Below are 25,639 nucleotides of genomic sequence, written 5' to 3'. Positions count from 1 at the left end.
CTCAGTGGTTAAGATGTTAGCCTACTGAGTGGAAGGTTATGAATTCAAACCCCAATGCTGCCAAGATGTCACTTTTGGGCCCTTGAGTAAGGCCCTTAACCTTCAACTGCTCAGATATATAAATGTAAGTTGCTCTGGATAAGGGTGTCTGCCAAATGCCACAAATGTAAAATAAATGTTTATCTTTAGAGAGCAAGAACACATAACTGTAAGCCTATTTGCTTGGCTTTAAGTAATCAAATGAAAATCTATGTCTCTCCCAGTTTATTTTGCGGCACACTGATCAGAGGGTCGCACAGGTCTCATGGATCACGCTGGGATCAATTAGGTGAATTGGGACGTGTTACGTTCTTCAGTGGTGTGTGCCAGGCTACCCGGTGAGTCACGCAGGTATTTGGTCTGCGCTGCGCAGTTCTTCTGAGTAGCTCCCTTTGGACCAGCTTTTGAGTTGTTTGGCTTCCCATATGCAGCGATAAAATCACCGGCTCATCATGGCTAACCAATAACTATCGCTGGTTATATAGAAATTGTAAAACCCAACAACAGGCACAAAAATTTAAGTGGGACGTGTCTGTAACTCCATAAAATATGCAATACAGGGTTGCCATATATATATATATATATATATATATATATATATATATATATATATATAAACTTGTCAGTACAACCCCTCATCGTATACCTTATTTTCTCGAGTTTTAAAAAAAACATCACGTCCTTTAGTCACTGGGAGATAGATGGATATTTAGCAAACTTCCAATGCAACAGTAGGGAACGTCTTGCTATAAGGGATGTGAAAGCGATAACATCCTTTTGTATCGAGCTCAGTGGAACTGAGACATCAGGAATCCCAAATACAGCAATCAATGGGCAAGGTTTTAAATCTATTCTGAGAATAATGGACATGATGGTAAAAAAAAAACCAGACCAAAAACCATGGAGATCAGGGCAAAAGAAAAACATATGGCCAAGATGACAGGGAGAGCCATGGCATTTATCACACTTGTCCTCTTCGTCCGGATATATTACAGAAAGTCTCGACTTGGACAGATGGACCCTGTGTAAAACTTTGAACTGTATAAGTCCAAGACGAGCACAAGAAGTGGTAGACTGTACCCTCCTTATAGCACGTTCGCAACACTCTTCACTCATCTGTACTCCTAACTCCGTTTCCCACGCATTCTTAATTTTGGTACTCGCCTCACTACCTAACAGCAGAATAAAATCATAAATCCTAGAAATCATTCCTCTCTGATGTGGATTGTTTGAAAACAAGCTTTCCCAAGCCTGTTCAGGAGGTGCAGTGGGGAAAATCAGGAAAACATCTAGAAACAAAATTCCAAATTTGAAAATAACGAAAGAGATGCGTCACAGGGAGGTCATAAGTAGATGACAGATTGGCAAAGCTATCAAAGACAACATCGGCATACAGATTTCTAACTTGTTTAATGCCCTTGTCATACCACACTGAAAATGTAGAGTCCAAACACGATGGAGGAAATAGGTGGTTGTTGTCTAAAGGACCCAAAGAGGATGCACCTACAAATTTAAAGCGCTGTCTAAACTGATACCAAATCTTAAGTGTGTTAAGGACAACTTGATTATCAGTATATAGGGAGAGTTTTGTAGGTAGAGAGGAATAAAGTGAAGCAGGTAAAGAGGATTCCCTACAAGAAGATAGTTCCAATTTACACCAAGAAGATCCAGGAGATTTAACCCAGTAACGAAGTTTATGGATGTGCGCAGCCCAGTAATAGAACTGAAAACTGGGTAATGCAAGTCCTCCACTAAGTCTACATATCTGCAATAAAGATTTACGAACTCTTGGTGGCTTCCCACACCAAATAAAAGTACTAATTATCTTATCCAATGAGTCGAAGAATGATTTTGGCAGAGAAAGAGGAACTTGCTGGAACAAGAAAAGAAACTTCGGTAATATATTCATTTTGACGACATTGATCCTGCCAATTAGAGAAAGGGGGAGGTTACCCCAACTCTGAATGTGGGCTTTAACCTTTGAGATAAGGGGAGTGAAATTAGCTGATAAAAGATTAGATAAAGAATGTGCCACGTTGATACCTAGGTATTTAAACCCTGACTGACTAAATGGAAAAGGTAGATCTGACTGTTGGAGAGAAAATGCTGCAGTATTGACAGGAAAACAGTCGCTTTTGTCCAAATTTAATTTATAACCAGAGACAACACCGAAGGACTCCAGAACACCCAAGACAGCTGGCATAGAGGCAATAGGATCGGTTACATACAATAACAAATCATCAGCATATAGCGACAATTTGTATTCTACACCGTATCGGACTATTCCTTTAAACAAGGGAGAAGATTTTGTGCAATAGACAGCGGCTCGATAGCGACAGCAAAAAGCAGAGGGGATAAAGGACAGCCTTGACGACACCCTCGTCTGAGAGCAAAATAATCCGAATAAATATCGTTTGTCTGAACCCTGGCTTTAGGGCATGAGTAAAGGAGGCGAATCCAAGAAATAAACTTATCCCCAAATCCGAACTTCCTCAAGACTGCAAACAAATACTCCCACTCAACCCTGTCAAATGCTTTTTCAGCATCTAAAGAAATGACAGTCTCAGGAAGCTCAGCCGAATGCTTTGAATAAATTATATTAAAGAGTGTACGGGTATTGAAAAACAACTGACGTCCCTTTATAAAACCGTTCTGCTCTTCAGATATAATATAAGCGAGTACATTCTCTAAACGAGATGCCATTACATTCGCCAACACCTTTACATCTGCATTAAGCAGAGACAGCGGTCGATAAGACCCACAGGAGGATGGATCCTTACCCTCCTTAAGAAGCAGAGCTATCGTGGCTTGTGTCAGAGTCGGAGGCAAAGACCCACATTCCAAGGATTCGTTGAACATAGCCAAAAGCAATGGAGCTAATTTTCCAATAAACGTTTTAAAAAATTCAATTGGGAACCCGTCCGGGCCAGGAGCTTAATTAGATTGCATAGTTTTAACTGAATTTAAAATTTCTTCAAGAGAGAGTGGGGAGTCCAGTTGCTTGGCAGTATTTGAATCAATAACAGGGTTACAAAGGTTTTGAAGAAATGCATTCACTTTAGTATTGTCTGTAGGAAATTCCGATTTATAAAGTGAAGAGTAAAACGATTTAAAAGTAGCATTCATTTCCATGGGATCTGTAGTGACGGTATTATAAGTGTTTTTAATGCTAGGTATGAGACGGGAAGTGGTCTGTCGCCGCAGCTGATGTGCCAGTAAACGACTCGTCTTGTCGCCATGTTCATAGTATGAACCAGGAGTACGTAATAACAAGCGTTCCGCCTCTTTAGTTGAAATAAGATTACATTCTGCCTGCAAATCAAGACGCTGTTTAAGAAGTTCTGGAGAGGGGTTCAATGCGCATCTCTGATCGAGTTTAATGATCGCAGATGTAAGTTCATTAACCCTAGCGGTGCGTTTTTTATTACAGAGAGCGGAGTAAGAAATAATCTGCCCTCTGACAAAGGATTTAAGTGTCTCCCATAACAATGAATAAGAGGTGGAGTCATTCTGATTGAAGAAAAGAAAGTCATCAATAGAAGTATGAATGAACTCACAGAATTCACTGTCTGTTAAAAGAAGAGAATTAAATCTCCAAGGCAGTGGGCTACGTTTATAAATAGAAAGTTGAATATCTAATTGTAGAGGCGCATGGTCAGAAATTACAATACCCAAATAGTCAGAAGAAACTACACAAGAATCAAGAGTGCTGTCCATAAAAAAATAATCAATCCTCGAATAGGAATGATGCACCTGGGAGAAGAAAGAAAACTTTTTAAGAGAAGAGTTACGGGATCTCCAGGGATCAACAAGATGTTCTGACACATAAAATCGGAAAATGTTTTAGACATAGCAGATTGATTCAGACAATGGGGATTAAACCGATCCAAGTTTGGGTCAGAAACACAGTTTAAATCTCCCCCGAAAATCAACAGGTGAGTATTTAAGAAAGGGAGATTCCTCAGCAATCTATTAGCAAATTCCACGTCATCAAAGTTTGGAGCGTATACATTTACCAACAACACCTGTCTTTGCATTAAAGTACCAGCAACTATAATATATCTACCGTTCACATCAGCAATAACGTTAGTGGAGGAAAACTGTGACCTTTTGTCAATTAAAATAGCGACTCCTCTTGCCTTTGAATTAAAGTTGGAGTGGAAGACTTGACTCACCCAAGGGCAGTGTAACCTATGATGATCTTTAATACGTAGGTGAGTCTCCTGTAAAAATACTATATCAGAATTTAAACGTTTCAAATGTGTAAAAACCTTAGATCTCTTGACAGGATTACCCATACCTCTGACATTCCAACTAATAAACACACACACACACCCAAAGTCTCCATAAAACAAAGGAGACAGCAGTGTTTCCCACAGTAACCGAAAGTTGTCCACAATGTGAAAACAACTCGGAGAGTAAGCTGAACTAACCAACAAAATTACCTAAACAAAAATTTCCAGTAAGAGAAAAAGCCCCTACTGACTTCAAGTCTGATAAACAGTCTGCGCACAATAACAAATATAATGTTCTTAACTTTTAAAGACTTGTAACAGATAATATAACATTGTAGCACGTAAAACTGAGGAAAAAACACTAATAAATTTAAATAAACAGAAACTCTAACCCGGTCAGAGCATCAAAACAGAGAACCACATTAATACAGAAGTAAATTCAAGAGGAGTGAGTCCACAAAATCTAGGCGAAGTAATGCAACGACTATATCTTCAATAAAAATCCGAATTCTGTACAGCTGGAAGGCCGAGTGCAAAAAATAAAAATAAAAGAAGAGCGAAAAAGGTGCCAGCAGGTGGGTGTGTCTTTAAGACCGAGCCTATACAATTTAGAGGGGGTCCAATAGAACCGATGTAAAATCTTATTGTATAAGGCGCACCCTTGCATCTCTAGATGCAGTTTTTATATTTTTTAAAATCCTAGCCCACTCTCCCTCCCCCAATTCCAAATTTAAATCTTTCTCCCATAATCTCTTGAGAGTGGTCGAGACTCCGTCCCCTAGACTCTGAATCAGTAAGGAGTAATACACTGATGCTTCATGTCCTCTTCCAAAAGCAGAAATCACCTCTCCCAGAGTATCTGCTGCTTTAGGGGGTGCATGCTACTCCCAAAAATAGTACAGAGCAAGTGGCGTAGTTGAAGATACCTAAAAAACTGAGATCTGGGGATCCCAAAATGTTGAACCAATTTTTCAAAAGATATCATCACACCACTCTCATAAAGATCACCGAGTGTATTAACCCCCCTCGTGATCCACTCTGACCAACAAAAAGGGGACTTATTAATACGTAGTTTGGGGTTTAGCCATAGGCTCGAGGCAACATAGAGATAAATATCAGAATCAAACACTCTGGACACTCTTGTCCACACTGAGTACAGATGTGAAATAACGGGGTGTGATTTAACTTCTCTGGTTAGATTAATGGAAAGGCTTTGCAGTGGCAAAATAGGGGCAAGAACTTCTTGTTCAATGCAGAACCAGGGAGGGGCTATACAACCAGTTCTTGAGTATGCCAGCACAGTTTGGGGTGCACTGCCTAAAGAGCTCTTTGATGAGTTAGAGAGGGTTCAAAAGCTCTGTTGTCAGATAATAGGCATTCTGACTTCTTCTCTCCCATTATTCAGTGAGAGGCGTGATGAGGCCACCATACATACCCTCACTAGCATACTCAAGGACAGTTCATTGCAATTGTTTCCTGCCTGTGGCTTCAACAACCAATTATTCACTTCCTCGACACAGGGAATATGTTGTGCCTAGGAGTAAAACAAAAGGGCATGAACTTTCTTTTATTCCTCGTGCTCTTAAAGTGTTATATAAGTGACATATATATGGTACTTGATGAATTGACTGTGAGATGTTTTATTGCATTTCAGGTTGTGTTTGCTAATAGAAAAGTTATCACTATTTCAAAGTGGAGATGGATGCAAGTGCAGATTTACTTTTAATTGATAGCAAAACAAAACACAAAACACAAAACAAGAAACAAGAACTATGAATAGGCAGCAAACCACTAAGGCAAAGACCTAAACACAGCAACAGAGACAACAGCAAAGAAAGACAAATGTAAGACAAGGAGTGCAGTTCAAACTGTGGCTATATACACATGGGTGCTCCTTAACATGACATGATTCAGGTGCAGATGGTCATGTGACTATGACAGTGCGGTGCAGTGGCTGCTGGGAACTGTAGTTCAGAGTTTCTTCTCTGATATACATGAAAAAAGGTAATTGGTCATTTATTTTATGTGCATTTAAATTGTTTTATATATGACCTAGTTATGATGCAAGATTATGTGCTTTATATATATATATATATATTAGAGAGTGATAGATACGCACTCTACATGGCTGATTTCCCTGGAGCGTTCTGTAATAGTGGGTTGCTCGGATTATTTCGTAATGCGTGTTCGTGAAAATATTGAATTGTTGCCAAGAGACTCACATATCTCTCTCTCTTTCTTTAAAAAAAAAAAAGTTTTCTGTTTACTGTAGTGTATAACTACTACATTGATAGCTTGGTTTGGTTTAACTGCTCCCAGGGTTGCACTGGATCAATTTATGCACATAACTACAGTGGTGCTTGAAAGTTTGTGAACCCTTAGAATTTTCTATATATCTGCATAAATATGATCTAAAACATCATCAGATTTTCATACAAGTCCTAAAAGTAGACAATGAGAATCCACTTAAACAAATGTGACAAAAATATTATACTTGGACATTTATTTATTGAGGGAAATGATGCAATATTTCATATCTGTGAGTGGCAAAAGTATGTGAACCTCTAGGATTAGCAGTTTATTTTGAAGGTGAAGTTAGAGTCAGGTGTTTTCAGTCAATGGGATGACAATCAGGTGTGCGTGAGTTCCATGTTTTATTTAAAGAACAGGGATCTATCAAAGTTTGATCTTCACAACACATGTTTGTGGAAGTGTATCATGGCATGAACAAAGGAGATTTGTGAGGACCTCAAAAAAAGATTTGTTGATGCTACTCAGGCTGGAAAAGCTTACAAACCCATCCCTAAAGTGTTTGGACTCCACAGTCCAGTCCACAGTCAGACTATGTATAAATGGAAATTCAATACCATTGTTACCCTCATCAGAGCAGTCGACCAACAAAGTTCACTCCACGAGAAGGACGTGTAATAGTCCATGAGGTCACAAAGGAACCCGGGGTAGCTTCTAGGCAAATAAAAGCCTCTCTCACATTGGCTAATGTTACTGTTCATGAGTCCACCATCAGGAGAACACTGAACAACAATGGTGTGCATGGCAAGGTTCTAAGGTGAAAGCCACTGGTCTCCAAAAAGAACATAGTTGCCCATATGCAGTTTGCTAAAGATCACGTGGACGAGCCAGAAGGCTACTGGAAAAATGTTTTGAGACCAAAATAGAACATTTTGGTTTAAACGAGGAGTGTTATGTTTGGAGAAAGGAAAACACTGCATTTTAGCATAAGAACCTTATCTCATCTGTGAAACATGGTGGTGATAGTATCATGGTTTGGGCCTGTTTTGCTGCATCCGGGTCAGGACAGCTTGCCATCATTGATAGAACAATGAGTTCTGAATTATACCAGCGGATTCTAAAGGAAAATCTCAGGACATCTGTCCATGAACTGATCTCAAGAGAAATCTCAAGAGAAATCAAGGCATGCAGCAAGACAATGACACTAAGCACACAAGTTGTTCTACCAAAGAACGATTAAAGAAGAATAAGGTTAATGTTTTGAAATGGCCAAGTCAATGTCCTGACCTTAATCGAATAGAAATGTTGTGGAAAGACCTGAAGCAAGCAGTTCATGTGAGGAAACCCACCAACATCCCAGAGCCGAAGGTGTTCTGTACTGAGGAATGGGCTAAAATTCCTCCAAGCTGATGTGCAGGACTCATCAACAGTTATCAGAAACTTGTATCTGCAGTTATTGCACAAAATGGTCATACTGAAAGCAAAGGTTCACATACTTTTGCAACTCACAGATATATAATATTGGATCATGTCCTCAATAAATAAATGACCAAGAATAATATTTTTGTCTCATTTGTTTACTTGGGTTCTCTTTATCTACTTGGGGACTTCTGAAAATCTGATGTTTTAGGTCATATTTATGCCAAAATATATCAAAATTCTAAAGAGTTTACAAACTTTTAAGCACCACTGATTATTAAAGGTCAAATGTTCAGCTTCATTAGTTCCAAATTTAATAAATTCAAACAAAAGATGAACAATTGAAGAGAGTGAATTTATTAACCCTTCAACATGAGCACAAGGAGCTTTCCAAACAAAAAGCTGAAAATAGTCTATTGAGGCATAAGAAAACTTTTTATGATTAAGGTGAAAAATCCAATAAATTGCGAGCCTGGAAAATTAAGAAATTTAACTCCGAAAGAGCCATAAATGCAATTAGAAATGGATAGGGGGAAATATCTACAGATCCACTGGAAATTACCCACGCTTTTGTTTCATATGAAGCCCTTTATCAGTCAGAATTACTTTTCTAGATAGATTGGAGATCCCAGTATCTCTGAAGATACAAAACTTGAGCTGGGTTTGGAGGAGATCTCCAGCGCTATTCTTAACATGAAAGGTGGTAAAACAGGCAGGTCCTGATGGGTTCCCAGTAGACACTTACAAATTATTTAAAGTAAAACTAATAATTCCTTTGTTAGATAAGTACATAGAATCCTTTGAACAGGGTTACCTTCCCCTGTTGCTACGAAATGCCCCGATCACTCTTATTCTGAAGTCACAAAATGTGTCTCCTACAGACCAATTTTACTTTAGATGTTCAACAGACTCAAATAGCCCTATCTATTGGAGGTGTTTGAGCGTTTTGGGTTCTGTGACGATCATAGATTGTTTGTTGATTCATCTGCAGAAGTACCCACAAATAATTTGATCTCTCACCAGTTTAAGCTCTTTTACAGCTCAAGACAAGGCTCCCCACTTTCACTTTTACTTTTTGTAATAGCCTTGTAACCACTGGCAATAGCAATAAGATCACACCCTTCAATTTTTGGTATTAGGATAGGTGACCGAGAACATAGTATTGGATTGTATGAAAATACGATACAATCATATTTTCATCAGTTCACCATCCCTCTTAAAGCTGATCAGTCAATTTGGCAACTTCTCTGGTTTTAAAGGTAAACGATAAATCATCTATTACGTTCCTAAATGAACAAGAGATTAGAAAACCAACAATACCCCACCCATTTGTAAATGCTATAAATGATTTTAACTATCTGGGTATTAGAATAACTAACAGAGATAAGCACCCTTAGTTCAACTAACTATGAACCAATGTCAGCTAAAGTGTCTGAAGAGTTTGTAAGAAGGAAAACATTACTGCTGTCTTTAATAAAGAAGAATAAATGCAATTAAGATGAACATTTTACCTAAATTTTTACTTTTTCTAATCAATATCAATACCACTTACACCTCCACCTTAATTTCTCCCAAAAGCTAGGACGCTGCTTTCAACACTGCCATATGTTCGATTTGGGGAAAAGTTCAGTTGCATGTATGCAATGTGTTAAATGTATAAAACCAATAAAGTTTAAAAAAAAAAAAAAAAACTTTTTTAAAAAAGTAAAAAGCTTATCCTTTGTAGAGGATGTTACAATAGGAAAAATGAAACACCAGTGTTTTTGAGAAACCCTGTGGTCCTTGCTTAAAAGCATTTAATTTAGAAAATTTTTCAGAATGATACAAATAATTTTGCCCAAACATTTGAGCATCATGTGGATTGTTAACAGTGATGTTCACTTTGACTGGCTGTCTGTGTGAATACTGTACATACACGAAATTCAAGCCAGCATCTGGAAAAATTACAATCAATCTGAAATTTACTCGGTATCAAATGTTAGCATTAAATGAGATGTTGCAAACTGTGGTTGGAGCAAGGCTGACACTGAAGCAATAATGCTTTTCATGGGTAAACTATTTTAATTGTTGAACTGACATGAGAAATCGGGGAACAGATTCAACAAATTATTCAGTGACTTTGCTGTCTTACATACATCCAACACAGCTAATCCGCTCTGTCACAAGCACAAGCTTAAAACATATGCTTTTCACACCAAATGGATTTGCATTGCAATGGTTATTAAAAACAAAAACAAAACAAAAAAAAACAGTTTAACAATGATCATGACGAACACGCATCTGATGGTTTACTTACATAAAACATGATAGAAAAAAACATCCTAGTCTGAACAGACCTTTGTAAGAACAAGCCTGCTAAAAAAGTACTAAACACAAAGAAAGTAGTAATGGACTGGTCTTGCCTTTCAAGCCCGCTGTCTGAACAGTATAATGGAACATTTAACAACAAAACGTAGTGTGACCATACTGTTGTGAATTAGCAACTGAATTCATGTTTCTCGGAGTGAGAATTTAGGCCAATTTAGAAGAAATGCTACACTTACAAAGAAAAGATTTGTGACAGAAAACACTTCTTAATAAATGAGCTATAGAAAAGTAACTCAACTTCATGCAGCAGTGCTACTTTTCTTCCTGTAGGCAAACTAGGGGAAGCTACAGAAATCATTTCTTTTCATAACATAAGCGTAACACGCATTATAAATTAGCCTACTGATAATATGCTGAAACCACATTTTCAGTTGGGCATCAATATACATACAATGTCTGCTAATGCTAATTCTACAACAACCAATTCAGTCATTCCCAGGAAGCAGGCTCTGGCACACCAGTGCTTACAATGAATGTATAGACATTAAACTAAAGATATTTTTTAAAAAGGAAGGATAACTAAAACAATAAAATGCAAAACATTAAAATCAGCTGTCTGATAGTGCTGGCAGTACAAACATTCTGTGGAGAGTAAGACAGTAGGTATCACAACAGGCCAGATGCATTTCCACTTGACTTACTGCCTGAGCAATACAATTGTAAGTAACAATCGTAATCATAAGATCCAGGAAGAGTGAAGACAGGAAACTGATCAAGATTAATCTGCAGGAAAATGGGTGCCAACTCTCTTTGCCCAATTTGCATTCTCACTTCAAGATGATGTGATAGCCATCGTTCGTCTCGGCTGCAAATCCAGGAACAGACAAAAGAGATATAATAGATGTTACAACATCAGGACACAATTACTTTCTAATATTTCATTAATTATAGGTTCTCAGTACCTTTCATTGTGTCCAACACAAAACACATCTCATCCTGAAAGTTCTGAATCATCTGTGTGAGAGAAAATGAAAATGTCACACTACAGACGAGTTAGAACACATTTCTATGTGCTCAGAAGACACAAAGGAATCTTTGAGGAACATACTACTATACACATCTAGTAGTAACTCAGTAACTCAGCAACATCAGATTTGGGTGATGTACAGTCCCCTCCAAAAGTATTGGAACAGCAAGGCCAATGCGGGTTTTTTTTGCTGTACACTGAAGACATTTGGATTTGAGATCAACAGATGAATATGAGGTGATCGATCAGAATTTCAGCTTTCATCTCCTGATATTTATATCTGCATGTGTTAAACAACTTACAACATGGCACCTTTGGTGGCAGACCACCCAATTTCTAGTGAGCAAAAGTATTGAAACAGAAAGAGTAAAGAACACTTAATATTTAAGTTATTATGTTTATTGGGTGTAATAGAATAGGCTAACATGTTTTACTGTACAAAAAAAGCTCTATTTGTCGAATAACGTACATTATTGTAGTACCTCTATTCCCAGGCTGCCTGAAAAGCTCGGATTTCTCCAAAGCCCCTCCTTCCAGCTGACTCTTTTGTTGTGATTGGCCAAACATCTCAAACGTGGGTCAGAAATGTAACGCCCCTTGGGTTAGCTTCAGCCTTCAAGGCTTCTAAAGCAATTCTAAGCACCTAAGCATGTCGTGGGTTTTACCGTATCAGTTTGAACCCGAGACAGATTCAGAAAAAGCGGATGATCGAGCGGAACCAACTTTGCAAACACGACCTGACCAGAACGTCACAGTGTGTAGAACTTCACAGTGGTAAGTTTTAATTTTGTAACTCTCTTACTTTTCAGATACAATGTAAATTCTGACGCCCCATTGGCGGGCTGTTAAGTGCAAAACTATGCTATGTACACAGCTCTGTGCGTACATAGGTACTCATGCGATATACCTTTAGAAAGTTAAGATTCTTGTGATTCAATAGATATAAAATATTTCAAGATAGAATCACAAGAGCAGCTACAATCAACGTCTCTGTCAGACCACTGACATACAAACACACACTTAAAAAACTGAGGCAACTTAGCAAAATTTAGCTAGCATGTTAGCAGAGGTCTACAACTGAGCCCTGAGCCACAGCACAAAACTCCGCATTTGGACAGTCAATAGCAGATGCTTCATAAAATAATCAAACATACTTACAGGCTCTGATTCAGAAGCCCAAGCCTGGGAATCGCCCCACTTTTCAGAAGTAGCCTTTGTGTGTAGCCTGCGTTGTACTCGCTCAGGTTCAAGAAGCTGTCCTTGGTAAAATGCGCTGTGCACAAGCAAACGTTTGGGTTGTATTGCTCAGGAACAGTGTTATAAATAAACAGTAACCACCGATTCCTAATTTCATCTGTTTTCGGAACGCTCAAAAAAGTTGTTTTGCTTTCGCACCGAAACACAACACACAACGTCTCTACAACATGGCGCCTGAATTCACTGAAGCTTCGCCTTCTTTCTTTGTGCCTGCCGTTGGGCGGGATTATGCTAATAGTGCACACTGTGACACAGGCGTGTTACGGAAGTAATATCTCTACTTCGAACGACGCATTTTGGGCAAGTTTGGAGCAGTGCTCTCTGTTATCGTACAATGCATGGACATGACCTCAATCATTTTTGCTGACCTCGATATCAAAACAAAAACTCGCGCTGTGCGCTGACAGTTTCCTGCCAAACCGCTCGGCGCGAAGGGGAGATTCCTGACACACCAATATTTTAGACATCTGCGCTGCTTCCTATCGTCTCCTCTAGGGCTGTCAAATTAAAATTCCAACTTTCGAATATTTGTTGAATTTAAGATTAAAATGCACATTCAAATGCAAAAACTTTGCATTCGAATTTACAATGTGTAGAAAGCACTAGTACCGAATTTAATTCAAACATACTGTTGAAAAAAATGACAAAAGATATTACCAATACACTAACAATGCTTTTTGAAGAATAAAAATCTAGAAAGAATAGTTCTAATGTTTCAAATAATCCAGTCATAGTCTACAATGTTGGGGATTGAGCTGCTTAACCTGCGTGAGCTGAAGCTGAACAGTGAATGAACAGCAGTAAACTGAAGCGCTTTACTAGCTGATTAATTAACTCACCCAAACGCATCCTATACACAAGATTAATCAGACATATACACAACATTAACATAATATTGCAATTTGCTTCTGCACAAAATGACTTAAATCCACAAGTGAACTTGAACTTAAGTGAGGTTCTAGGTAGAATGGCAAGTCACACTGAATGTACTCTTTCTGTAATAACGCACTAAAACAAGGACAATGAATAACTAAAGCATAAAGAAATCGCAATATTCTTTTACAATAGTGTACTCACTGTCATATTTCAGGAGATCAGCTTTTCACAACAAAGGCAGTTTTCACATGTTTTTGTTAATATATAAAATGTGTGAATATTTGGTTGAATTTTTATTAAAAATTAAATTAATTACTCTGCCACTGACAGTAAAACTGATTAAAATGAATACAAATTAATAAATACTAAATTTAAAGAATATTTTCATCAGAAGACAAAACTATGCTATTATATTACTGTTATACTGGTGGCATAAAATGGTTTTAAAATGACAGTCATTTATGACAATGATTTCTTAGACAATAATTAACTATAACAAATGTAGTTATTGTGATAGGACTATGGCGGTTAAGGCTCAGGGTTATTAATCAGAAGGTCTGAGGTTCAAGCCCCAGCACTGCCAAGCTGCCACTGTTGGGCCCTTGAGCAAGGCCCTTAACCCTCTGTGCTCCAGGAACACTGTATCATGGCTGACCCTGCACTCTGACCCCAGCTTCCTGACATGCTGGGGTATGCGAAGAAAAGAATTTCACTGTGCTGTAATGCATACATGACCCATACAGACTCATTAACATCTCACAGGTTGCATCACCTGAGGAACATTACAAAGGTTTGTCCATTTTTACTTCTAAAGAAGTTGCAGAAAAAGACATCCATGCATTTATTACAAGTAGATTAGATTATTATAATGCTCTTTTATGGCTTTCCCCCCAGATTTTTTATCCATTACAGTTAGTACAAAATGCAGCTGCTCGTCCTTAACATAAACTTAAAAAAGTGAGACCATATTACTCCTATTCTGAAGGAGCAGCACTGGTTAACTGTGACATCCAGAATGAATTTTAAAGTGCTCTTATTAGTTTTAAAGTGCACCTATTGTGTTTTTTCAAATATTCCCTTTCATGTAGTGTGTTATAGAGCTGTTTGTGAATGTAAAATGTCTGCAAAGTTTAAAAAAATCAAAGCACATGACAAATGGAGTTATTGCCTCCCAAAAGGAGGAATCGATTCTGAACAGCTGAAATGACTTGTTAGTGATTCCAGACTTTACTTCCTGCACAAACTTACATAGGTTTGTAACAAAAAGGCCCACCTCTGGTCTTCATCAGCTGCTCCTGAACAGACGGAGCTAAAACTTATGGTAGTGGGCGTTTCCTTTTTGACACACGCTGACGGCGGTAGACCAATCACAACAGACTGGGACATTTGATCAATCAGAGCAGAATATGCTCTCTGAAAGGTGTTGTTTACAATGAATCCTTTATAACGGATAATTGAACGAGTCGTTTGTGACACTGGGGGAAAAAAGGTAATGCTGCAATTTAAATTATGAACACATTAAAGTGTTTTTTCAACTTGGATGCATGTAAATCTATTGTATGAGACCTTTCAAACAAAATTAGGCACGTTTCAAAACCATAATAGGTGCGTTTAAAGACTGTTAATGGCATTGCCCCTGTGTATTCAGCAGAATGCCTGATGGATTACACTCCAAATCGTTTTTTTTTTGCTGGCTTTTGCTGGCTTCCTTGAGGTACTTTATAATAAGAAGAAGCTTGATGAAACTGCTTTTAATGTCCATTCTCCCAGGATGTAGAACTCACTCCCAGCATACATCCATCAGGCACACTCACTAAATATATTTAAAAAGCAGCTTAAAACACATTTATTTACTTTGGCTTTTAGTCCTCTTTATCCTTAAACCTTTTTTTTTTTTTTTTTTTTTTTAAATATATCTTAATATTTGATTAATTTATATATTTAATATTTTATTTTCTGTTTGATTACTTATTTTTATTTCTTGATCACTTTTTAGGTTTTAATACTTTTCATAATTTTTAAATAATTTTTTGCATTATTATTGTTTTATTTTTAATCATTTTATTATATCTTTACCATTATGAGGTATTTTGAGCTACATTTTATGCATGAAAGCTGCTATATAAATAAAAGTGTAATAATAATAATAATAATTATTATTATTATTATTTTTATTATCCTTTTTAACAACAAATGCAGTCTTCACAGGCAAAACCCAGAACTCAAACCAAGAATTCAGCGCTATTAACTGTTTAAACAATCAGTCTAACAGGGCACCCCTTGGTAACAAGAAACACCTGTGAGTCACATTCAAATATAATTGATCACTTGCCATAATTTATTTTATTTAACACATCTAGATGTAAACATCAGAAAATATAAGCTGAAATTCTGATCTATCGCCTCATTCATCTGTTCATCTCAAACCCAAGCATCTTAAGTGTATAGTAAAAACAAAAGGATTGGCCTTGCCATTCCAATACTTTTGGACGGGACCATGAGAAACTGTGAAACTGCACCTCATCGCTGACAAGCACATGAATGCTTGTGGGTCCCTGCTTGAAGATCTGAATGATCTGGCGTGGTGAGATGTTGAAAAGCTGAGCTAATTTCTCAGTCAGCTCGATGGTTGTTAGGTCTTCCAGGTAAATAGCATGGTACACTAGAGAGATTAAACAAGATATAAAAAAATTTAATTTCATAAGCTGTTTTGAGTTTGGTTTTGATGAAGTTGTACATCTACCAACAAGATTTCCAAACAAACAAGGACACACCAAAAAAGGTATTGCTAGCACCATCTCCATTTTCATGTTTTTGTTGTTGGTCTCTGGCCTGCTGAGACTCCTGGCACACATAGATGGTGAGTCTTGGGCGAACCACCCTTAATATGCAGTAACACACACACACAAAAGAAAAAAACAAACAAAAAAAAACAAAGAGAGTCAGCTACACACACAAACGTTAACACATAGACTCATGAGTGTCACTAAAGTCATATACAAACATTCATTACCATGAAAAATATATAATATCTTCTATAGTTACAACCTAACCATAAGTATTAACACACTGTATAACTAGAGTACAGTTATACAGATTTATAAATGCACATATTCTCACCAAAATGTTGTTGCTGTTGTAACAGGTATAGAAATTATACTGTTAAAAGATATACGTTAAGTAGAATTAACACAAATTTTCACATATCTGTACCTGATATAGCTGTCTACTTGTGTGAATATTTTCCCCTTTAATTGTTTCCCCGCGGTCCTCTCACCCCTTGTATCTGTTTCAAGACTGCGTGGTTCGTTCTCTTTGCTTGTGCGCACGACAACGCGTATGGTGGATGGACCGGTGCTGCTCATCTCACATAAGATTGTTTAGCTCGAACGTTTGCATCTTGTGAGTTATGTTGGAAACCTACTTTTGTTTTTGTCAAAGACTTTTTACCATTTATGTATTTTGATGTGAGATGTACGGTCATCTGCGCTACTACACGTTCATACAAGAAGGAGAGTTTCTGTGATCGTCACGTGTGGAACTTTTTCTCCGTGCAGTGAAATACTGAACTGTTTTGAGAGTCTCATATTAGATGTGTTTCTGTGTAGTTCATCTGGTTATCTGCATGCTAGTTTTACTTTAGTGTGGGGGTTTTTGTGCATATTTTACCTGCTGTCATTTTTTTGTTTTCTGCTTTAGTCATGTTTGAAGACACAAATATTTTTAATCCTACGAAACTTAATGCCACGTTTCCTGTAGGCAGGGGTACTGGGGCTATACTTTATCGTACTGACAAATTGTCTGACGTCTCACCTCAGTGTTTGGGGAGTGGGAGGGCGTTTGTTAATGCAGAGCTTGACCATGTACACATGTCTGATTCAGCTATTGGTATGTCTAGGAGCCCAGCTGCTAGCTCTACCCCTGTCACATGCCTAGACTCTGGTCAAGTAATTACTCCAGAGTTGTTAGGGGGTATTATTTCTGATCTGGTGCAGAAAATTTCAGCCAGTTTTAACTTGGAACAAATGTCTAGCCAAATGCAGTCCAATTCTACTGTGCAACAGTCTAGTGAGTGCATTGATGCCTCTAATTTGAAGGACATTGTCCAACATGATGTTGCACCTCTGCCATTCTTTAGAGGTGATAAAAGCGATTCTTTTACCGCGCCTGAATGGGAAGACATGATGTACAGTTATTTGAACAGGAAGAAATGCACTGACGAGACTGAGGTCTCTGATCTCATTTTAGGCAGATTAGCTTTAAAAGCGAGGGATATAGTGAAAGTATCCTTGCACAGTTGCCCAGGGCTGCCTGCTAAAGTGCTCCCTGGCACAGTGTTTGACATACTGAAGTGCAATTTCAGTGAGCTGACATATTCTAATATGCCTATGGTTGACTTTTATAACACCCTTCCTAGGGCAGAGGAGAGTCCTATGGAATACTGGATTTGGCTTAATAAGGCTATTGATGTAGCTGATGAATGTCTGCGTAGGCGTAACAAGTTTGTTGAGGACCCTGCAGCTGAAGCTGTTCTGATGTTTCTCTCACACTGTCCAGATCCAGGTCTTTTCACTTCAAGCTTGCTGAACAGTGGAGTGCCGCTGAAGTTCAACAGCGGCTGGATAGTTATCAAAGGGGCCAGAAAAGAGCTTCTGCTAGAGCACCACACTCGTTGCCTATGCCTGCTTCCCATCAGAACATTGTTACGGTCTGTAATGATCCCTTACCCAATTCTCTGAAACAACCAGTACCCTCGTCATTTCAGTCTCTGTGTTCATCTAGTCAGCTTAACCTTAGCACTGTTCCATTTTCTCCCAATGTTATTCAGCAGATGGTTGGCATGATGGATAAAGTTTTATCACTCTGCGCTACATCACTGTCCTCATCCAAGTGTGAATTTCCTGTCAGAACTTCAGACTCCAAGCCCGGTTTGAGCTCAGAATGTTGAGTTTATAGGTCCAAAGAGGCTTTGCCGTAATTACTTTAAGCCTGGTCACCTGAAGAGTAGCTGTCCCAATGCTGCATGCCTTGAGCTTTCTTCTGCTACCACTCAGTTAAACTAAATAGCCCACGTGCAGAGACGGGTAACATGGGCAGTGTAGTGAATCCCCTCGTACATATATCAGACCCGCAAAAGATTTTTGTAAATAGCTGCAAGCTGTTGCCAGAAGGCAAAACCGTGCTATATGTGGGTTCTCAGAAGATTGATGGAGCTAATGCCATTTGCCTCCTGCTTGGTTGGAATGAAAACCTGCACCCATAACGGCCCTTTCCGGATAAGATTGCCCACCCCTGGTCTAGCCAGTATGACAAGCGAGTCAAGGGATTACCTCTGCTGATTGGTGATCAAGTTCTTGTAGCCAACAAAGGTGGTAGAGGTAAGCGCAAGCTTGCCGATAAACGGGAACCTGTTATGTATTCTGTCGTTGCTTCCAAACCATCCTTGAACATTTATAGGATTCGTGACTGATATGGTAATGAACAAGTGGTCCACCGGAATCTCCTGATGCCAGTTAACGTTCTTCCTTTACCTGAAACAGAGTTGAATTTTTCTGCTGGTAGAAGTGGTGTTACTAATCCCGGTTCCACACCTTTTCAATCTGTATGTATCCAGACTGAACCAGCAGTACCTGTAACTGATGACTTGTCACCAGCAGAGTCTATGTCTGACATTTCTCACATAGCTGTTTTTGATGATGACTGTACTGCTTCATGGGTTGTATCCCACAGTCTCAAACTGTCCCTGAAGCACAGACTGATTCGTCTGTTGTTGACCTAGACACTGTAGCCAGTGTTTTTTTTGCCTACTGTTCCAGTTCCTACAAGTTCTCATGTTCCTGCAGCAATCACTTCACTACTAGGTTTGGTAGAGTGATTAAACCTGTCTGTAGACTGATTGAGTCAATGGTTCAACTTGAAACCATATTTGGTATAGATTCTGGGTCTCCTTTTATTAATGTAGTATTTTGTTTTAATGGAAATCAGGGCACATGGTGACCATCATGCATCATGTTTATTTTATAGAGCATTGTAAGGGCAATTCACTCAAAGAGGCTGCTTATTTATATAATCAGGTATGGTTTTTTGTTTTATATTATTTTAATTTGTTACTTGGATGTATTCTTGTGTTGCCCTTTCACGGTGTAATTGAATGGGAGAAAATCTGAGAGAATTACATTGTAATTCACTCAAAGACGCTGCTTATTTGTATTATCAGGTGCAGATAAAAGACAGAGATGAACCGATGCCTGTTGTGTCACGTTTGAATGACTCCCCGCTGAAACTGCTTCACGTCTACACAACGTAGAAGTGGCAGTTTTATAATTGGTGTCTAAGCGTCAATTATGCACTTAGTGCTGAGATACACTGGTTACACTGTGTTTATAGATAGAAAAAACGTCCACCTTCCTTTTAGTGAGTTGAACAGTCGTATGCCATCAGCTGGACCACAGATCTGAATGACGTCCTCTCTAGTTAATTTCAGTAGGTCTGCCCCTGAGGACCATGCCAACAAGAGAATGCATACATTTCAGCAATATACCTCAATAAATGACATAAAAATACATTATTTTGTGCTAAAGAGAATCATTATCTAGGTGATAAGAAGATTCAATTTAATATTAAGCACTTAACATTTATTTAAACGCAGAAAAAGCTCAACTTAACATAGTTTATGTACAATACCTTGAGGTTGCTGAGTGACAAAAAGCACAGATAAAAGTGCTATGTAGTGGGTTATGGAGCCAGAATATTGAGCTACCTGAGAAGTTTGTGAAGAGACGACAGAATGGCGAAAAGCGGTTTCTATGGAGCCACTGCTGTGCTTCTTGTGGTGTTGCAGTGGGCACCAGATTCTGTTTGTTCAGGATGGAGAGAAAGGAAACAGATAGGGTTTAGGATTATAATGGTCTTTAGGATTTTTATTCCATTCAACAGCACTGTCCCCTTTGCAGACAGATGTGGACTGATAAACAGAATGATTCTCTTCCTGTTAACAGACAAGGAAATGTTGTTCTCCCTTCGTTCAGCAAAATATTAAACTTCCCAAACAAACAAGTGCATTTACAAATAGATTTTATAACAGGTGTAACGCAGATTTGTAGGTTAAATTCATTCACCTGATACATTCATCATCCACCATAAAATGGACAAAGTATACCAGAGACTACTGAGGCAATTTTCAAAAAGCAAAGGCTTGTAACACCAAACATCAACTCTTTGTCTCATGGATGCAGACATGGCAACTATTTCATGAATATAACTTCTGACTTAAAATATGCAAGCTCATAAAATGAAAGGTTAATCGAATTAGGCACTGTTTCAAAAATGACCAAATGTTTGCTTGTCCACACATCTCAAAAAAGACAACAATTTCCATGGAGTATTCTTATTTTTTTCACATGACTATATGCATATTTAAAATATTAATAACATAAAAGTTTAAACCAGTACGAAGGAAAAACAGCCTTCTGAACCCGATAAATGCCTCATAAAGCTTGTGCTGCTCCCAAACACTGCACGCTTAAATATAATGCTGCTTAGCCCTGTACTGGGGTTAGCTTCTGTTTCGGGGGAGGGGGGCGTGGCGTTCTCCTTGACCTTATTAAGGTTAGCTAGGTTAGCCTCCTTGTGCGCGCTTCTCAAATGTACTTTCAAATTCGTGGGATTTTTCCCTTTAATAAATTGTCCACATATTTCACCACCTTCCACTGCAAGGCACTTGCTTTTATCTGACACACAGTCCTATTCAAAGTAATCCCAAATAGGACTCTGTCGCTTTCCTCCGACTTCCAGTACCGCCATGATGCCAGATGAGGAGCATGGACTATGCGGTGTTCAATTTGACATGGAATGTCGTAATTCCCGGGTTCCCAGTCGGAAATGTCAACTCTGAAAGAGATTTGCTCTATGAAAGACATTGACAAAGACGAAAACTAAGGACATTTACTCTATAATTGTATTTTATTTTAGTTAGTTTTGCAAACAGACAATACAGTTTGTTAGTTATTGGTTTTTTCTGTAATGCCTCATTTTTATTTTGATTTCAGTTAACGACAATGTTTTTTCACAGCTAGTTTTCGTTACTTTGTTAGTTTTCATTTACGATTATAACCTTGGTTGAGACAATATAGAAACATGACCTCTTCCAGGTTGATTCATAACAGTCATCTGAAAGTGCCCCTCACCCCTCAAAAAAACAAACAAAAAAACCCTCCCCACCTAGAGTTCCCAAATAAAGATCCCTTAGGACTCTACAGTTCACTCTGCACTGCAGCGGAGTTTGCATGCTGCATTGTATGTTACTACACGTACATGCTGCATATTTTGTACATCAATTTTTGCACATACCTGTACACATTTTATTTCATATTTCTTATCTTCTCACTCATTTCTGATTTTTATTTTTAATTTAGTATTTAATGCACAGTCTAAAGAGGAGTAGGCCAAGTTTTAATTTCACTGTAAGTTATATACTGTGTATAATTGTGTGCGAGACAAATAAAATCATCACCGCGGAATTTTAGTTACATTTTAGTTGACTCGGATAAGCAAGTTGCAAACCATCGATAAGGTAAACCTCAACAAAGAATAAATGAAGTATAATTTTTTTTGTTAGGGAGTAATTCTTGTGATTCTTAACAACAGCGATAGCAAAAAGATAACTAATGTAGCCTATTTTACAACTAAAGAAATCACTAATCTACATTAGCGATGACTTACGTAGATATTCATGTACTGAATTAAGTTATGTTAGCCAACGAACTAGTTAGTTGACGTTAAATAAAGATACCTTGACTGAACTAAAGTTAGTATCTAACGTGGCTTGATAGCTAAACAAAGTTAGGCTGTTTTCACGTGTAATGTCTTTTTCTGATGAAAACTGTGGGTTAAAGCATTTTTTCAATAAAAACAAACAAACGCTGACCCCCCCCCCCCCACTATTAAGGCAATTTAATAATGTGGTAAAATAACCTATTGTTTCTTGTTTTTGTTACACTGTTATGCCATATTACATTATGCCAAGACACTCACGAAGCTAAATTGCGAAGGAATTTTTGATATCTCGATTGGTTTCACCATGGCGAAGCAAAAAAAAATTTAAGGCGAAAAAAGGGAAACAGGAAGTGTCTCATATCTTGAGTGCATTGAGTGATTTAGATGAAACTTGAGCTGTATGTTTGGTACTTGGGGCTGATCACATGGATGTGGCTATTGTGAGTCACAGTCATAGTGTCACCAACTGGCAGCAGGAAACGTGCAACATAAAACAGACTTTGCAATAATCCTCTTAACGTCTCAAACTTGGTCAGAATAATGTCAAGACATGACTGAAGGATTTTTGATATCTTAAAGCAGCAGTACTGAACTTTGCCTGTATCACCATCTCTGTTTGAAATATAAAACTGTAAGTTACTTGGGGAGTTTATTATTATTTTTTAACATGGGTAGTGCTTCGGCACTGCTCCTTTACGCAGATGAATCTGGTAGTTTGAGGTATAGCTCCAATATTTGACAAAGGAGGTGGCAGCAGATACGGTTTACTTGGAGTAGAGGTGAGTTTTGTTCGCCCTCTCTCTCTCTCTCTCTCTCCCATGAATCAAGCGAACAAGTGTACTAATGTTAGCTATCTACCTATTGAGCCACTGAAATGTCTTACCTGTTCAGCAGAAGAAGAAAGAAAAAAAAAGCTCTCTCTAAATCAGTTTTGCATCTCTTCAAATCTCTGAGTTTTCGCCACCTCTCAAAAGCCATGCTGATATTTGTTCTCATTTTAGCATGGGCTCTGTCACTTTCCCTTTTTGACTGCAGGCTCTCTGCAGTCTGATGCTTCTTGGTTTTGACAACAGCTGATTCCCCAGACCTTAACAATTAATGCATTTAGAACTATCCAGATTAAAACCTGCCACCTAGATGACAAGTTTAAATTCTATGCAACTGTTGTAAGAAAAGCTCCAAACACACCACCATCCTCAGCACCCGCACACGCGATATAGTAGCCTGTTCTTCTTCTTTCTATTTACAGACTTGATGTAACCACGCAAAGGCTTAGTGATGTCAAAGGCCTCGCAAATGACGTCAAACTGATGTTTCCTGTGAAATCAGTCATTTAAGCTGAGGAGACAGTTTTGAACACTGATTTTTTGCATACTTGCACAATAATTGATTTTTGTTCATTTCTAACAAAAAAAAAAAGTTTGACTTGCATGTCGAACTTCAGTTCTTAGATGTAAATGGAGACTTCTCCACGCATACCGAAGTTAAATTTGGTGTTCCACAAGGTTCTGTTTCAGGCCCACTGCTCTTTACTTTATATATGCTACCTCTAGGTCAAATTATTCGTAAACATGGAATTAGCTTCCACTGTTGTGCTGATGATACACAGTTGTATGTTTCAGCGAAGCCAGAGGACAGACAGAAGCTTAATAAAGTTGAGGAGTGTGTAAAGGACATTAGACGTTGGATGCTTATTAACTGCCTTTTACTTAATTCTGATAAGACAGAAGTACTTGTATTAGGCCCACGTGTAGCTAGAAGTAATCTTTCTGATCTCACAGTAACTCTGGATGGACTTTCTGTTTCATCATGTGCAGCAGTAAAAGACCTTGGAGTGATTATTGACTCCAGCCTATCATTTGATGCTCATGTAGATAATATTACTAGGATAGCCTTCTTTCATCTCAGAAATATTTCTAAGATAAGAAATATAATGTCACTACATGATGCAGAAATATTAGTTCATGCTTTCGTCATCTCTAGACTAGATTACTGTAATGCCTTACTGTCTGGATGTTCCAGTAGGCACATAAACAATCTCCAGTTAGTCCAGAATGCAGCTGCTAGCTAGAACCAAAAGATACGACCACATCACCCCGGTCTTATCAACACCGCATTGGCTCCCAGTGAAATCTCGTATTGATAATAAAATACTATGATTAACCTATAGAGCACTAAATGGTCTCGTGCCACAGTATCTAAGCAACCTTTTGGTTTTCTATACTAGAGATCCTGATCCTTTCTGCTCTCCGGACCTGCCTGATCCGTTTCGGATGTCCTACCTCTGGATGGAGCTCTCATCTACTCCAATTCCAGACTGCTGGGACTACGGCTGCTTCTAAGGCCATACAGACTTCATATAAATCCATAATGAACTTTTTCACACTATCTGTTGTTACCCAGATGAGGATGGGTTCCCTTCTGAGTCCGGTTCCTCTCAAGGTTTCTTCCTCTTAACATCTTAGGGAGTTTTTCCTCGCCACCGGCTTGCTCAGTTGGCATAAATTCGCACCTTTAATATCTATATACTGTGTTGATATTTCTGTAAAGCTGCTTTGAGACAATGTCTATTGTAAAAAGCGCTATACAAATAAAATTGAATTGAATTGAAAAATGTCACTTCAATCCTGCAACATGATACATCAGCTATAATGCATTATGTTCATGCATATACACCCATTTCTGGGTTTAAATAAACTATAGCAGGGTAGACTTCTATAGAGGGATAGAGATATATATATATATATATATATATATATATATATATATATATATATATATATATATATATATAAAAACTTTTCCTGTTTTGTAATTTACCCACGGTTTACCATCTCAAAAAGCAACGATCGAAAGAAAAATCTAAATCTTTACGGTGTCGTTTCAGTTGCATTTTTAAGACCTTTGAAACGTGAATTTAAGCCATTTTAAGACTTTTAAAGGACCCGCGGACACCCTGTCTTTTGACTAAAGTGGTGCGGTCAGTTTTACCTAGTCACCAAACTCAGTACATGTATTGTCCTCATCAAGCCGGACAACTTTCCAAAGAACAGTTATTAGCTCCGCCCACCAGGAAGTCAGCCATTTTGAATTTAATGTGGATTTTTTTTTTAATTGCATGCTGTGCATTTTTAAATAATCCTCCTAGGGGATTCATGTGGTTGTCACTAAACTTGGTCAACCTTAAGCCAAGACATTGAAGATGCTAAATGGCGAGGCAATAAATGTATAATTTATTTTAAAAAAGGGGAACATGTTGCATATCTTCTGCATGCATTGCGTGATTTAGATCAAACCTGAGCTTGAGTTCACGGGGGCTGAGCACATAGATCAGACTATTGAGGGTCACGGTCATAGCACCACCAACTGGAAACAGGAAGTGTGTCACTTAAAATAGGCTTTTAAATAGTCCTTTTAATATTTACCCAAATTGCTTCAAAAATGGTCAGAATAA

At 38.2% G+C, this 25,639-nt stretch overlaps 1 protein-coding gene and 1 long non-coding RNA gene across 3 annotated transcripts in view; one reads left to right on the top strand and one right to left on the bottom strand.

The window, feature by feature from the left end:
* On the top strand, window positions 1-24,786 carry LOC128618981 (uncharacterized). The gene is made up of 3 exons (XR_008387854.1): window positions 1-124; window positions 264-377; window positions 24,413-24,786. It is a non-coding gene; the product is annotated as an uncharacterized LOC128618981 (long non-coding RNA).
* tfcp2 (transcription factor CP2) overlaps window positions 9,725-25,639 on the bottom strand; it is a 31,196-nt gene continuing 15,281 nt past the window's right edge. For both annotated transcript variants that reach the window (XM_053642739.1, XM_053642738.1), the window contains exons 11-16: window positions 20,171-20,264; window positions 19,815-19,905; window positions 16,185-16,291; window positions 15,930-16,072; window positions 11,213-11,264; window positions 9,725-11,115 (exon numbers count right to left, since the gene is read on the bottom strand). In XM_053642739.1, the coding sequence (XP_053498714.1) occupies window positions 11,078-11,115; window positions 11,213-11,264; window positions 15,930-16,072; window positions 16,185-16,291; window positions 19,815-19,905; window positions 20,171-20,264 (525 nt within the window). In that variant the 3' untranslated portion in view covers window positions 9,725-11,077. The remainder of the gene's footprint in view (window positions 11,116-11,212; window positions 11,265-15,929; window positions 16,073-16,184; window positions 16,292-19,814; window positions 19,906-20,170; window positions 20,265-25,639) is intronic.

Source organism: Ictalurus furcatus, chromosome 15, assembly GCF_023375685.1.
Source record: "Ictalurus furcatus strain D&B chromosome 15, Billie_1.0, whole genome shotgun sequence".
Taxonomy (NCBI): domain Eukaryota; kingdom Metazoa; phylum Chordata; class Actinopteri; order Siluriformes; family Ictaluridae; genus Ictalurus; species Ictalurus furcatus.
The sequence above is the reverse complement of the archived record's forward strand: the minus strand, read 5'-3'. Positions and strand labels throughout refer to the sequence as shown.